Consider the following 16,924-nt stretch of genomic DNA (forward strand, 5'->3'; position numbering starts at 1 on the left):
ATATATATATTTTAGACCTTTGCCATCCTTGAACACTTATGGTTAACCTTTAAAAATGCTAGTAAATGCATGTTAAATGTAATATTTAACTATAATAAAAATGTACATTATAATATAGTGGTGCCTAAACTCACTTTTACTCACTGGTGCATTTTCTCTCTTAGTTTGGTTCGTTTAGGCATATTTAAACATGGCAATCACTCTTAGATTGGTTTGAGCTCACCTGAATGAGGTGGTCTTGGCAAAACTGAAAATCATCTCACTTGAAAGCAATCCGACCCAATGGACTAAAGAGTCCATTCATAATTCATAATAGGTAATGCATTATGTTATTCTGTGGGTAAGCACCTTACTTATAAGTTGAAAATCAAAGAGCACCTCTTCATCTTAAAATGTCATTGCTCTTCTACGAAACAGGTGCATTGCAAGAATGCTGTCCCGATGAAGCCTTGATTGAACCAAGGCTTATATGCATTTGTGTATGTGTGTGTAGCTAGGAGCTGGATTGCAGAGCTAACTTGTCAACCCGTCTTGATGCATAACCGTAATAAGTGGAATCCCAGAACGTAAACAGGTGCACTCTGACCAGTTTTACTCACGTGACTTGCACATTTTGGTACTAAGGAGAAAATGCAACAAACAACGGAAAAAAATACAGGTCTACAGATCTGTTAGAAAAAAAACTAATAATTGACATCTATAGCTTATTGGTCATAACACCACAATGTGTTGGAGCACATGCACTTACTGCCAAGCCACAACTGATTTCGATTTGGAAATTTCCTATTTGCTTACTGATTTATACCTTGAGAGTTCACCCAACCATTTGGAACAACCATTTGGTTTACTTATCTGGAAAACATGTCTGCGACCTACTGTCACAATGTTTCATTTTTAAATTAGTAATTGTTTAACAAGGTGATAGAAAAAGTCCTACACACTGCTATTAATTCCTTAAGTATTCTGCAAGCTACAGTAGTCTGCAGGACTTATTCTATTGTTTATTTTCTACGCCATAGTCTAGTCTGTGTCCAACACACCTGCCTGCAACCATCCAGGTGTGTAATAGATTTGTTTGCGTTTTCCTGAAAGAGAAAATCCCCAACGCACTTCAAGTGAACCATATTACCGCATTCCCAGCACAACTCGCAAGAAACTTTCCATCTTCCTCATCATAGTCTCTGACCTCAATCCTGTATTCTTTAGGGTCTTTTCTTCTCCACATGCCTCATCTATCCATGCTGTCATTCTCTTTCAACCCCCACCCCCTCTTTCTGCCAGAGATATGCATGGAATGCCAGCTCCTTAGGCTGGATCTCAATTCCCATCAGGAAGACAGTGACATTCTCAATATCTCAGCCGCACTTGTGATTCTAATTGCACATAATAGAGCATTATAGATGTATCTGTGTCTGATCTTGTGGTGCCAGAGAAACACTGACAGAAGAACATTCCTCCAGGTAGTTTCGACAGAAGCATTAACCCGTCTGTCTCTCTCCTGACAGCCTCCATTCCGTTCTTCGCCTGTGAGCTCAAAGCGGTGACTCCGTACAAGAGGGGCTTCTTCTGCGGGGATACCAGCATCACTTACCCTTACATAAAAAGTGAGGCCATTCCTGACAGTATGCTTATAGCCGGGGGCATCATAATCACAGGACTTACGGTGAGAACACACACATATAGCGAAATATCACTTGTTGAAAGGCTTTAAAGAGATAGCTTACCCAACAGTGTAAACTCTGTCTTCATTTACTCAACCTCATGTCAGACTTATTTTCTTCTCAGGAACACAAAAGATTTTCAAGAACTGTAGTCAGTCTTTTCATTGAAATTGCAAAGAGTCTTTTAAGCATCAAATTGGGTGCAAATGCAACACATTAATGCATTAAAAATGCTTTAAATGCATTAAAATATGATAAAAGTGGCCAATGCACCTCATTCCTTCAGAAGACTTCAGAATATAGCATATAAGAAAACTTTGTGTGAAAAATAAACCAACATTTAAGGTATCACCAGTAAGTTGTTAATCGTTGTTGGAGCCAATAGCCTTATGGGCAGCGCTTCGACATGTAGGTGCAATTGCGCTTCAGGCGACCCAAGATCGAATTGCAGTTCATGGTTCTTTACCAGTCCAGTCTCCCTCTTTCTCCCACTTCGCTTCCTGAACTCTCTCCAACTGTACTATCTGAATAAACGCAAAGTTGTTAAAGGCTCAGACACACAAGACCAACTTGAAAGAATTAGTGGTAATGAAAGCCTACTATGTTGTTGCCTCGTGTTGCCTGCATCTAAGCCAACAATTTGCGCTTGAACACAGTACATAGACTACAGCCAGTGGCCAAACTGCATGTATGTTCTGTGCCTGCGTGAGAGGAAATAACTCTCCATACCAGCAGGTGACAGTAGTCTGTATTCGTCATTCAAAAAGAGCTAGGACTGCAGAGAACAAAGACTGCAGATGACATCACAAATGAGATAAACATGAACAACTAGCCTTCTGTGTGTTCCCTCGACTTCATTGTTTGCTTGCCTTTGACACTTCTCGTGCACTTGTTTGTTAAATTGAACGGCCAATCAGAGTGATCTTTCTCACCAACTGCCTAGAACCAATTCAACATGCTCAGTCGTCTAAAAATCCACCAATGGGGGTCCGACTAGTGCCAATAGTACAGAACACACTACAAAAACTAGTCCAACATATAATAATAATAATAATAAACATTTCTTTGTATAGCACTTTTCATCAGACAATATAGTCTCAACGATCGCCGACTTGGTTCATCATGGCCTTATATCAGTGAGCCAAGAGCCATTGGACTCAAGAACCAGTCCAATTTGTGAATGAATCATTTACATTGGTCTTGTCAACTTCATCAACTGATTTAAAACAGAGTATCCAGTCCTGCTCCTAGAGGGCCAATGACCTGTAGAGTTTAGCTCCAACACACTTGCCTGGAATTTTCGAGTCTGAAGACCCTGAATAGCTGGTTCAGATGGGTTTATTTAGGGTTTTCTCATAAACTCTTATGAAGACACTAAGGAGAGCTAGGTTGGATGTCAAGATTCAGTGGACAATTACTTTATTTTTCTGTTTCCCACACAAAACTATCTGAAGATTTGAAATATAATGTGTGTGAACTACTTCTATGGTGTTTTATGTAAAGCTTTCAAGCTATCTTTTCTTTGTAATTGCATGGAAAAGAGTTACCAACACATTTAAATTGACCTTTGATGTTCCCTGAAAGGAAGAAATTCGTATGGATTTAAAACAACATGAGGGTGAGTGGTAACTGATGACAGAATTTTTTTGGGTGAACTATCCTTCTATGAGACTTCCTGTCCACAGTAGTACTAGCCCACGGTTCTCCTGTTACTGAAGGCTATTGATTTACTCTTTTCATCTGCTTTGCTATTGAACAAGAGTTTCTCTTTGTGTAAGAGAGCATGTGTGTGAGGTGCTGTGAATTATTCAAGGCTTCATGAGCCTTGTAGTATTTAATTCAGTGTCCCCTGTCCATCTCAGATTGCTGTCGGAGAGAGTTACCGGGTACGATTCAGAGGTGTGCACTCACGGGCATTTGTGCGCAACCGCTATGTGTCCTGTCTGTACAAGGAGCTGGGCAGCTTCCTGTTTGGCTGCTGCGTTGGGCAATCCTTGACCAACATGGCGAAGCTAAGTGTGGGCCGACTCCGTCCCCATTTCCTGTCAGTGTGCAATGTGACCTATGCTTCACTTAACTGTGTACCTGGAACCTACATCTCAGAAGATGTCTGCAAGAACGAGTCCAAGATAGTGGAGGCCAGGTAAGTGGAGTACAAGGGGTTTTATGGGAGGCACAGAGATGAGATGAGCTCTGTTCCAAAATCTAGGCTGTGTACAAAATTTGCATGCTTAGTAGATACATCTTTTGAAAGAGTATTTAGTGATCATTAAAAAAAGTATGTTCTATATCAAAGGTCTTCAACCCTGCTCATGAGGAGCTATTTTTCTGCAGACTTCAGTTCCAACCATGCTCCAACACACCTTGCTGTAATTATCAAGTAACCCTGAACACCCTGATTAGCTGGTTCAGGTGTATTTGATTAGGGTTGGAACTGAACTCTACAGGATGGTAACTCTCCAGGAGCAGGGTTTGAGACCCCATATTGCAGGGGCAGCCAATGTTGGTCCTGGAGAGCCACAGTTCTGCATCAAGGTAGGTGCAAAACTCGGCAGGACTGTGGCTTTCTTGGACTGATGTTGGCCACCCCTGCCATCCCTGTTGAAAAAAAAACAGCATATGCTGGTTAGGTATATTTTTGGCAGCTGGTTTGAGCTGGTTTAAGCTGGTCCTTAGTTGGTCATGAGCTGGTTTAAGCTGGTCCTGAGCTGGTTATAAGCTGGTTATGAGCTGGTCCTGAGCAGGAGCTAGTTGCTTAGGACCAGTGCATGACCATCTTAAACCAGCTCATAACCAGCTAATAACCAGTTCAGGACCAGCTCATGACCAAATAAGGACCAGCTTAAACCAACTCAAACCAGCTGCCATGCTTCAAAACATACCTAACCAACATATGCTGTTTTTCTAACAGGTATATAGTATGAATGTGTGTAGTATGAAGATAATCCGGACGTACTATATCCGTCATGTTGTCATTATCATGTGACCTACCAGTGTCAGTTGTGTCACTTCACTAGTAGAGCTGGGTTTTGACACAAATTTCACAATTCTATTCGATTCTCATTCACAAGCTTGAAATTCGATTCGATTACCAATTCGATTCTATTCGATTCAATATCGATTATTTTGTATATACAGTGTGATTTTAGCAAATGGCTGCAATATAACAAAGAGTGAAACATTTAAGGGGGTCTGAATACTTTCCGTACCCACTGTATATCAGGTACAGTACATGTCAGATTTTCTCAAGGAAAAAAAATCTCTCAAGTAATGGTGTAAAATATACATGAGAGTCAGTTGGTACTACATTAATATTGAAGGTTAAAATTGATTGATATGTTAAAATTAATTGATTTAATTAAGTTTAATAAATTTACAATTACATAATATTTCTACTTCGATTCATTTGTTTGAAATATAAACATAATGGTGGTGGCTGTGATAAAAACTTGATGGATTTATTCAAACATAAATGAAACATTGAAAAGTTACAATTACATAATATTTATACTTCAATAAATTTTTTTGAAATATTATGGTGGCTGTCATAAAAACTTGATGGATTTATTCAAACATAAATGAAACATTGAAGAACAGTAAAATTTATAATGAATATGTTATATGATGCATATATTTAACAAAATTCCCCTCTCTACAGTTTATTTTTCTATCTGACTAATGAGTTTATGGTCACCGAATATGTTTTTTCTGAGGTAAATGTGAAGTTACCTGACATTGTTTACAAGCCGTTATATTGATGTCTTTGCACAGCTGAAACACTAATTGAGCGATTACATGAGACAGGATACGGATTGTAAAGTTGTACTCTTTCTTTTGAAATCTGAGACTTTTTTTCATATTAAAAGTACCAAAGTACAATGCTTATTGCGATATATCATATATTGGATGTGAAGTGCCCTTCAACGTTCAGTCCATTAACTGAACAGGCTAGACTAATAGATTCTTGGGATTTAAGAATCGATATCGTTCCGTAAAAATGAGAATCGATTAATATCGAGATATCAATATTTTTTACCCAGCCCTATTCACTAGGATAAAGTGTCAATCAGATGAGCACTTCAGAATCTTGTCGGAAGTAGTAGGTCATCCGGGTACTATTTGTCTACTATGAATACTATGGAGACTAAATGATGTCTTGTTGTATACTACCTACATAGGCAGCATCCTAACCAAAATGGATCTTCACAACTGACTTATTTGTGACATTTTATATGCCTGACACAAATAGTACTCCACATGGAAGACTCGACTTGCAGTTGATTCTGATGGAGTTTGATGTTAAAGGGGCCATATGATGCTATTTTAAAGATCATTATTTTGTGTATTTGGTGTAACAGAATATGTTGACATGCTTTAATGTTCAAAAAACACATTATTTTTCAAATACTGTACATTATTGTAGGTCCTCTATGCCCCGCCTCTCTCAAACACGTCGTTTTCAACACCTCCTTTGACAAGCGCAGTCTGCTCTGATTTGTCTCCCTGACATGGCTGCATAAACACGACTTCTGTTCCTGAAACTATTCCTTCTTTCTTTGCGTGCACATTTGGGCGGCATTATGCTAATATTTCCACATAGTGAGGTAGATATGTGGGGGCGTGTTAGAACGAGCCGTTTTAGGTAGGCGTGGGTGACTCTTAACTTTTATAAAGAATATCTCTTTGGATTTGAGACTTTGCAACTTTACAGATCTTCTTTATGCACCAAGAGCTTGTAACACTCCAAAGAGAAAGGAAAACTTGAAATCATCATATGACCCCTTTAACATGTTGCTAAGCTAACAATGCAATATTTAAAAAAAAATATATATAGTTTTAAGATTTAAAGAATGCTAAAAGTCCATATTCAGTACCACAAAGCCCATTTTATCACAAGGGTCAGCTTGTCGTAATGTATTATTTGTCTACTCTATGAAGGATAAATGCTGTGGTTCTTAAAAATTTGGCTAAAAGAAGATATCTTGCGCTATGTTCCAAACAGGATAAATCCGCCTCCAAAAGGCACTTCAAAGTGAAAACAGTCGTGGCAGTCATATTGAAGGGTCATTCCAAACCAAACTTTAGAATGGAACGCAACAGTGTTTAGAACAACCCTATCTGGTGATACTGCCTAAGTAGGAGGCTCACTAGATTTTGGAACAGAGCTATAATGTATGATTAGTTAAGGTTACAGTATTTCAAGTGCAAATGTTGGATGTTTTTTTGACTACTCACATAGAGTGTTTTATGGAAATAAAAAGGAATTTACTTAGAATAACATGCATGCTTGTGATTGCTTAATATAACATCATGCAGACAATGTTATGGCCCATAAAGCAGTGCAGCGGTTTAATGATTTGCGAGATTATGACATTTGGTCGGTAATATTTCCCTTCTGCTTTTTTCAAACAGAAAGTCCTTCTTCTCGGGCCATGCATCTTTCGCCATGTACACCATGCTTTACCTGGCAGTGAGTATCGCCGTGTGTGGCCAAATTTACCACATGCACACTCAAACACGCAAACTCAAACACACGTCAGGGTAGCGCCAAACGCCTGTGCTTGCTGTGGGATGCCGGTGAGGAGCTTTTTCTGTTGTCAGCTTTCACTTCCCATCCCTGCCATGTGGGAAAAATGTCAAAAAATTCCTACTGACAAGAAACTCTCTCAAACTTCAACTCACACAAATGCACACAAATACACTCATACTGAAAGAAGAAGGCTCTGAGAACGCAAAAAACTCTCAAACGGCATCTTGCTTCAAGCAGAAAAGAAAGGCTTGAGTGAAAGAGGGAATGTTCTCCAGAGGCCTGATGAATAGATGAGCGGAGAGAGGGAGAGCGAGTGAAAGCTAGCTGAAGACAGAGGAGGCCTTGTTTAGTTGTGGGTTGGGTCTGGGACGGGTGGGGGGCTTTGGCCTGCTGAGAGATAGACAGGCTTCTTTCAGTTAAACCCCTCTCTCTCGCTCACTGTATTGGCCTGGGGAAGGGGCACAAAAAGGGGAAAAATGACAAAACGCTTGCAAACGATCATAAAGCATGACATTCAATAGCATTCACATTTCTCTTTCACTCAACTGCCCCACAAACCTTATCAGAATTTACTCTGCCTTGTGTGCCAATCACATTTAGAACAGAGGGAAGAAAATTAGCCCGCTGTGTAAAAACAAGCTATTTTCTACCATTCATCTGATTCAATTCACGGGCCTCTGGCTGCTCTAGAAGCGGGAGAGCTCTTCAACGCTCATGAGAGAGCGAGAGAGAGAGAACATGAACAGAGCGAGGGAAAAACCTATAGAAAAGCCGTGCCAGGCTTTTTGTCCTCTCTGCCTGTTTTTTCTTTCCTTCCCGGCCAATGGCTGCACTGTTCAGGCTTGGCCCTGCCTTGCATGCCTGACCTGTAGCCACATGCTTTGGCTCTAAGTGCCAGCTGCTCCAGGCTTTACTGCAGGAAGCCAAACACCTGTGATGGGGCTGATGGGAGGGGTACCAGGGCCCTTAAATTCTGGAATGTTTCACGGTCCCTCGTGTGACATCAATATCCATAAAGTTCATGTACAGCCAATACCCGCTGACCCCAATACATCTCCCTAAAATTTGTTGTGTAGCTAAGCTAGCTTGGCAGGGTGGTATCATTAACACGTGTTAACTGTTTTTTTTTCACCATATGGCTCTGTTCTCAAAGCTAGTGTTTACTTTTAAGGCAGCATCCTAACTGAAATGTAGCCTCAAAAGTGATGATTTGGAATGCTCTGTGTAATGCAACGCAATCACTGAAGTACATTTCAAGGAAAGTTAATTCACTTGGCAGCCATATTTGCAATGCCTCTAGGCAGCTATTTCCAGGATGCAAGACCAACTCAGTCTACTCTCAAAAACTGCTAGCCAAACTCACATTTAAATAACATATTTCAAGTCAGCAACACAATCTGACACAACTGTCCCATAAATAATCGCATAGCATTTTTAAAAAAAGCGTATATTTTGGGTTGGTCCAGCCATTGTGCATGTGCAATCCCAAGCGTGAGTCTCAGGACAACCAGAGTTTATAACGGCAGTTGCAGTGATGCAATGGCTTTACCAATTGCCGATTGTCTCTTTTATTTAGAAGGCGGGACTTCTCCCAGTCATAGTAATTTGAGTGCACCATCTTGGTATATACAGTCTTTGATGAAGAAAACTCAACTCACAACTGATTTCAATTTGGTGTTAGCAGGTTTCTAAGCCAACAACAAGATACTCTAAGAAACAAAGCACACAGAAATTTTGATATTCAATATTCAATTTTAAATCACACAGAACATTTTTAGCGACGATTCTCTCATCTTGGATGATGCTTGTCGCAGTATATTCTGGCATTGTCCACCCTATTGCCTTGGAATTTGACAGAGACAAGATAACTTTATAATAACTTTTGGAACAGACTGTGAAGAGTGTTTTCGTGATGCTCACTAGATACGAGTAGATTTGGGAACAGAACCTTTTTAAAACCATCTTCCACTGCTAGGGTGCAGATACAGAACATAGATAACTGTAGTAAGCCTAAATAATATTGTCTCTCAAGTAAGCTAATTTAAAGGTAATAAAATATCACTATAGCAAATTTATATTTTGAACATAATTTGTTCTTAGGCTATTTATAATAACAGACTAACACTATTGGCATCTTTGAACTAAAATAAGCACATTATTTAGTCTTTTGAGGGTGGTTTATCAGGTTTATCAGATTTAGTTAACTTCCGAGTGATTTTTCAGGAAATGTGTCATCAAAAGTTTAGCTAGGTCAGACACACACACACACACACACACACACACTCTGTAAGCTTTATTTATCAGTCTGTACACTCTTTTATCAGCTCATATGTTAATAATTCTTCAAACTTCCTGTCTTTGTGCAGTTCTACCTGCAGGCGAGGTTGTCATGGCGAGGGGCACGGCTCCTGCGACCGTTGCTGCAGTTCATGTTGGTGATGTTAGCAGTGTACACAGGACTCTCTCGCATTTCCGACTACCGCCATCACCCCACTGACGTCCTGACCGGCTTCTTGCAGGGAGGACTGACCGCGTACTGGGTGGTAAGAATCACGTCGCCACATGCTCTAGATTACCGTTATTATGAAGCTGGGCGTGTAAGGTGCTTTTTGTCTGCTCACTTTCACATTTTCTTTGTGCGGTTACAGGCCTTTTATATCTCGTCCATGTTTAAGACGTCTCGTCCAGACATGTCTCCAACAAGCTTGACTCTGGAGAGTCCCCTGTCCAGCCAGCAGACCGTCTGCTAACAGAGACACCTGAGAGACACGATAGAGTGAAAATGGGAGTGATCGAGCGAAGAACGGGAATGGGACAAAGAACTTTAAAACATGTTCATGTCTTGACAGAGAACCATTTCCTGCGCACTCTGAGAAAAGAACAGTAATATATATATATATATATATACACACACACACACACACACATACACATACATGTCTAACACTTCAACCAACCCGTCCACAATGAATCAGCCCTCCATAGATAAATGATATTTTTATATTAAAAAGTTTATCCTTTATATTTTTGAAATATATTATAGTTGAAGCTGCTAATAATTGTTGTTTTATAATTTGTCACTTGTAGTCCAGGCTCAGAGATTCACACGTCACAGTGTTAAAGTGATTTGACTTCATATGGAACTCAACATGTCAAGCTTTTTGGCTCATGTTGACTGTTGGAGGCCCAGTCTAATGAATTTCCATTGGACAAAAATGGACCAATCGCAACAACGCTTCGGCCTCAGACCACACCCCCTTGTGTTTGCTATTGGACCTGACTAGACCACTGTTCTGGTGCGCTGTTGCACAATCATAGCGGTGCTGTTTGTAGACACCCTCTGTTTATAAAAGCACAGATTTGATGCTAATGCTATTAAGCCTGTATTGTATTAAGGTGGGCTAAACTCCATGTTTGTACTAACCACTTTCACTGCATGAGTGAGACTGAAAGGAGGTTTGAGCCAACAACCTCCTCAGGTTGACCCCCGGGGGTCTATACCTGTGCATCCTTTACTACTAGTAGCACTTGAATTACACTATGGAATCGTCTAAATACTACAGATAATATTTTATATGTTGTCTTCTTTAATCAGTGTTTTACTTTCTTCCTACGGTCAGTGCCATTTGTGTTCGTCTTTTGTGTTTTTCCCCAAATTATAATTATTCAGAATGAATGTAAATAAATCATTTTATAAACAGATTATCCAGATTATCAGAAGTATTAGCATCGGTTCTTGTTTTACGTGTTTATATATGTTTTTTATCGTTTGTGTTGATCAGGTACGCAGAGTTATTGTTGCTAATTGAGACTAGTGACTGAGCCACAGATTGTCAGAAAGCTATATTCTACTTATCTAGTTTCATTTCATTTGTTGGTTTCCCCTGTGAAAAGCCTGTATGGCTGAAATAACCACTGTATTAATAACCCAAACCAATAAAATGAATGTTCAACCTTTGTATCTTTCTATCTCTTCTATAATGACAGAACAAAGCGCACATCCACCCACACAAACTAACATACATAACCCTGATGAGTAAAGCTGCTGTAAAAAAGCTGATAAACACATCTGTGACTGTGCATTAGTTGGATTTTAAATTAACACAGTAAATTGCTATGTTGCTCGGCAACTGTAGCAGCCTAAAGAACAATATTACATATTCACTAATGAACTATATTAGCTGGCGGCAGAATTATTATTAATTAATGCATTTGTGTTAATGTTAATTTATTGAATCTTGGTGTCTTTTATTATAATGCTGTGTCCGCCATTGTACTGTGCCTTGCATTAGCTGCACCAGCTGCACTTCTCAACCATTGGAGTTCTGTAGTTATGCAGGCGTGCAGCATAAATACATTCCCCAACATTTTCTAGCATTTGATTTGAATGTTCTTTGACCTGTGATGCTAATTACAACCATGGAAACGATTTACTCACAGCTTGTTAAGTACAATTTCATATATATATATAGATAGATGACTAATTCGACAGCTCCAAGCACGTAGCTCCGCCATCTTGCAACGGTCAACTAGACATCATTCACCATAATAATCAACGAATATTCAAAGATGCCACAATCCTGCACAGCTGATGGTTGTAAAAACCATCAGGATTTAAATTCCTGAAGAAACAGAATAACCTTTCACAGGTGACAATGCGAGAGAGGGGTGGAACCATAGATATGTAAGGATTGTGGCATCTTCGAATATTCATTGCTTATTATGGTGAATGATGTCAAGTTGATCCTTTCAATATGGCAGACGGCTTACGAATAGCGGCCTATAGAAACAGTCGCTAGTGAGGCATCTACATATACATAACTATGTACAATTTAGCCAGCAAGAATTTTCTTGGTACATATAGCACTTACACTTGACAAGAGTTGCCCGGCTCACAGTTCTCCACAATTTTTATGTGATGGCAAAGGCAGCAGACAGAAAAAGTCTGCTGCTCAATTCTAAGAGCCAAATTACAAGAGAGAGAGAGAGAGAGAGAGAGAGAGAGAGAAATAAAGTAAATAAAAAATAAAATAAAATAGCACTTAAAAAAAAAAGAAATTACTTTTATTTAGCAAAGAATGCATTCAATTGATCAAAAGTGGCAGTAGAGATTTAAAATGTTACAAAATATTTCTATTTAAATTGTGTTCTTTTGCACTTTCTATTTATAAAAAAATCCTGGAAGAAATTTATCAGTTTCTACAAAAATATTAAGCAGAAAATCAGCATATTAGAATGATTTCTGAAGGATCATGTGATACTGAAGCCTGGGGTAATGATGCTGAAAATTCAGCTTTGCATCACAGGAATAAATTACATTTTAAAACATATAAAAATAGTAAGCTATTATTTTAAGTTGCAATAATACTTCACAATTTATCTGTTTTTATTATATTTTTTTATCAAATAAATACAGCCTTGGTAAGTATCAGAAACATCTTATCAAAAATCTTATCAACCCCAAACTTTTGAAATCTATTTCTCTAGAATACACTGCTATATTTGAATGCCTCTCAATGGAGAAAAAATGATTTTTGCTGCCAGATAGCGTAGCTACTACATCTACAAGCAGGGGCTTGTAGCTAACTGCTAATGCTAAAGCCAAACCTTGACCCCTTGAGTACCACAAAATAATACAAAACAAGCAATACAAGGCTGACACAAACAGACCTGGAAACACTGGCCTCTGAACACTACCCACATCTGTTCTAAAATCTGTCGTGGCTCATTGCTTTATCAGTAGAAAGTTTAAGCCTTAAACTTAAAACTCAAGATGTTAGAGTAGAGAAATAATGAAACATTTATGCCAACACAAAGAGCAGCTCATTGAGGAAACTAGTTTAACATTAGACATCCAATTCCTCCAGTTCTCTCTCAGCCCCTCACTTCCCTCCCTCTCTTTCTTTCTTTTTGAGTGCAGTGGAGCGCATTGGCTGTTTCTGGGGTCATGCTACCACTGCGATTCCTAGCCAGATAGAAACTGGCAAAGTGCTAGAAGCAGAGGAGGAGGCTTTACATTGCCTTCTCTTTTTTCTTCTCCAGTGTACTTCCAGACGCAGTGAGCAGAATAAAAGGCAGCCAAGATCAGAGCGAGCAAAGGAGAGATAAAGCAATTGAGAGAGAGAAGGAGGGAGGGAGGGAGCGAGTAGCAGTAAAGGCATGAGCGGAGGTGCGGAATGAGGGGTGAGAGGGGGGCGGGGGCTCTGCGGTTGGCTGCTGGTGTGGCGCAGGGAGATGTCGGGGCTCTGGGTGTGGGGCGCTGGGGTGGGAAGGAATGTGACCGTGGTTTGGGGGCTGTTTTGTTTCACAATGTTGTTACCAGGGAACATATTTCATACCTGACGTGTAGTATGCATGATCCATAATGTATGGCCCTGCTCTTTTACATAATGTACTTTCGCTCAGCTTGTCTTACAACTATGACTTTTCCAACAGCCTTCGCTCTGCCCCACAATCCTGCAGCCCGGAATCAACAGCGATAAGCAGAGACAGAATCTTCCTGTAAATAAAACTCCCTGCTACTTTTAAGACAACATGACACGGCATTCACAAAACACTGAAAGCAAGCATGATAATTTAGAATATCCACATAATACCAAATACTAAATATTTGTTAATAACATTAATATTATTTCATTAAAAAAAGTATCTTCGTAATCTTTATTCAGAATATAACTGAAACAACTTTTCTTTTCTGCTGATGTCACCAAGGCCTCTCATTTTAGCCCCTCCCCTTTTCTCAAACCATCAATTCCCAGTCAATTCACGGTCCAATCAATTCTCAGCGGATAAAATCAGGTATATGTTTCTCACTGAATATCCTGTTTTGCTCAGAAATACATCAGATTACAGGCGTAAAATCGGTTAGGAACTGTAATATTTATTACATAAAATTCATAATTATAAAATTCTGTAATATGATGCATAAAAGTATTTAGCAGGAAATTATTTAGGACAGGACGTGGTTTTATTCACAAGGAGTCTGACTGAATGGTGAAAAGTAGGCTGTCATTTTAGTGGATAATGTAATTTTCCTTGCACATGTAAGCTTTTGTTCTGTCAGCAGAAAAGTGTCATTTCAGAGGTGAAGAAAGTTATTACATTTCAATGAAAGAATATGAAAACTTTTTTCATAACGTCTCGATTTGTGCAAAATAAAACCAGAGACATTTATTAATAAAGATAGCAAATATTGCATAATTGATGTTGAATATCATGTTTTTAAAGGTGCACTTAGAGTCTGAGTCAACAGTCCAGAGTCCAGAGTGATGCTATGGATCAGCATGTGTGCGATCCATCAGTCCAAACAGAATTATTATGAATGGAAAGCTAAAATGCCCAAGCAGGCAGTGCCTGCTGGAGAGATAAAATGAACACGACGGCCACAGCCACCACAGCAAAAAAGCCCTCCATCCAGGAAACAGCTGCACCGTCCACAGCAGACCGGAGGAATGCAACACACAGCCTCCCTGCACCAGTCACCGTTTTTTATTAAGTCCAAGAATCTCCATTTTTGAAGTGTGTAGTATGTTTAATATAAATGAATCAATAAAAAGGAATAAAAGCTCTGCTGGGACACGGGAGTGCTTAATAAACAAAAACTTCATACATCCATACCAACAGGTGTCAGTATGAAACCCAAGACCCCTGGGAAAACTGAAGGTCAGTGAAATGTTAAACTCTACATGAAATCGAAATGCACCCCATTTATTTTCTCAATACATGTTGATCTTACTGTGAATGCCTTATCTGGGAATATCATCACTGTTGGATGGAAACCTCATACTGTATGTCCAAACCCTCTACCTTTTAGGAAGTGAGAAAAACCTAGTTTTTAAATAATTAAACACTGCACATCAAAGTTGGTATTGTGGCTTTACATATGGTCACCATATTATTAACCTTTTACCAAAATCAAGTTCACATGGTTTTTGACAAGCAAGTGTATTGGCGATGACTAGATGGCAAATGCTAGACTAGGACTTTCTTCTCTGCTCCTAAAACTGGTGGCAACCGGCTTTACGTTTCATGCCAGCTTTAAGGCAAAGCGCCGTGCATTTAGTAATTTCTGTTAATGTCAGCATAAAACTGAAACTGACAGCATTGCAAGGATTTCACATCAATAAATCGGTTGGATATGTAAGTGAAACTTTCCAAAAAAAAAAAAAAAAAAAGTCCATAGTGGGATTTTATCTGTTTACCAGGGTAAATATAGTGTTACTGCGATTTCATGTTGACGTTAAATGCATTCTTTCTCTGCACTTGAGTCCTTTCATGTCTTTTTTTTTGCACTCTCTCTCTTTTTCCCAACAGTAGCATTTGGCTAGCCTCTGGAAATTTCGATCTGTCTGATTGAGTCCTAATAGCAGCCTGTGAAATACTTGAGACCTTTCACCCCTCATTATGAAAGAAAATAAAGATTACCCAATTTGCTTCTTTGACCAACACATGGTTCATACCTCAAGGGAATGAGATTGATAAGAAATTATGGGAACAAACATTCAAAAATAGCTGCCCTTATAAATAAAAGTGATGTCTAGAGATAAGAATCGAGTGTGACGGAGGATGTCTCTTGCATGTGTTCTCCCACGTAGGTTCGCTTCACTCCAGTCCGGCCAGATTTGAGCGCTTCATACTTGAGACAGCAATCGGATGTAGGACATACCTTCCTGGATTTGATTGTAAGCCTATCAAGAACTCTTGCAAACAAAAGGCCGGCAACGTTGCATCGGCATCGCTGCAGTTCCCCCCACAGAAACACTAAAACTACCTCATAAATCCAAAGCCACAAACGCTTTGCTATATAATGATCGTCATTTTTTATTTACGCTCTCACTGCAGCTTATGTCGGTGGCGTTAATCTTCTCTGGGAAAAGCTAAACCTCAGCGCCGGCAAAATGAGCTGGATGAAAGCGCTGTACGGTATCGCCGCTGTTCTCGCCACGCTCGGCGGCTCACGGCTTCAACCCTGCGTGATGTCAGCTCAATTCCTAATAGAATTAGCTTGGATTAATTGTCTGTTTATATTCAGGAGTTCCAGTCTTGTTCCCTTCCCTGATATGGAGTGCATTGCTCCATTTATCCCAGTAATGAAAGTGGAGAATGCAGTGGCAGCGGTCATTACCGCTCCCCAACCAGAACAATGTGTTCTGACTGCAGCCTGTGAAAGACATTAACTAGGCCATCTGAGAAAACTGATGACTAAATATCTCAGTCTCTGAGACTGCACCGGGGTCAACGGCACCGCAACAAGCGAAAAAACAACCCCAACGAGTTCCAAAATAGCCCGATGCCCCTGAGGGCGGAAGTGAGGGCTGAAGATGGGAATCAGATGTGCTGTGCAGATCTCCCTTGTCTGTGTTCCCCTAAGACACGTACATCACCTGCACACCTGTCTGGCTGGAGCCTGCCAAGTCTTACCTGAGAGGACAGACCCACCGAGGCATACCTCCACACATCAGATTTCAACACACCTCTACGACACACGTGTATATTTGTGCAACAAAAGGTGGATCTCTTGCTGTTTTATCATTTGGTACATCCAATCAGAACTATTTAGAGTGCTAAGTGAAGCATCTCCAAACATCTCCGGAGTCCCTCAGTTTTTGATAAAATTCAGTGCACGTCATAAAAACACTTTCTCTAAGAAGGCTTCATGAAAATGTGTTACACACCACCAAAAACTGATCATATTTCCAATTTTACGAAACCCATGAAATCAAATCTGAAGATT

General features: G+C 39.7%; 1 protein-coding gene across 1 annotated transcript in view; it reads left to right on the plus strand.

Moving 5' to 3' along the window:
* LOC107744960 (phospholipid phosphatase 3-like) overlaps positions 1 to 11,140 on the plus strand; it is a 34,228-nt gene extending 23,088 nt beyond the window's left edge. Inside the window, exons 2-6 of the mRNA XM_016558786.1 lie at positions 1,506 to 1,663; positions 3,524 to 3,804; positions 7,074 to 7,131; positions 9,558 to 9,734; positions 9,840 to 11,140. Of these exons, the coding sequence (XP_016414272.1) occupies positions 1,506 to 1,663; positions 3,524 to 3,804; positions 7,074 to 7,131; positions 9,558 to 9,734; positions 9,840 to 9,941 (776 nt within the window). The 3' untranslated portion in view covers positions 9,942 to 11,140. The remainder of the gene's footprint in view (positions 1 to 1,505; positions 1,664 to 3,523; positions 3,805 to 7,073; positions 7,132 to 9,557; positions 9,735 to 9,839) is intronic.
* Positions 11,141 to 16,924: the final 5,784 nt, after the last annotated feature.

Source organism: Sinocyclocheilus rhinocerous, unplaced genomic scaffold, assembly GCF_001515625.1.
Source record: "Sinocyclocheilus rhinocerous isolate Xijiao unplaced genomic scaffold, SAMN03320098_v1.1 scaffold1219, whole genome shotgun sequence".
Lineage (NCBI taxonomy): Eukaryota > Metazoa > Chordata > Actinopteri > Cypriniformes > Cyprinidae > Sinocyclocheilus > Sinocyclocheilus rhinocerous.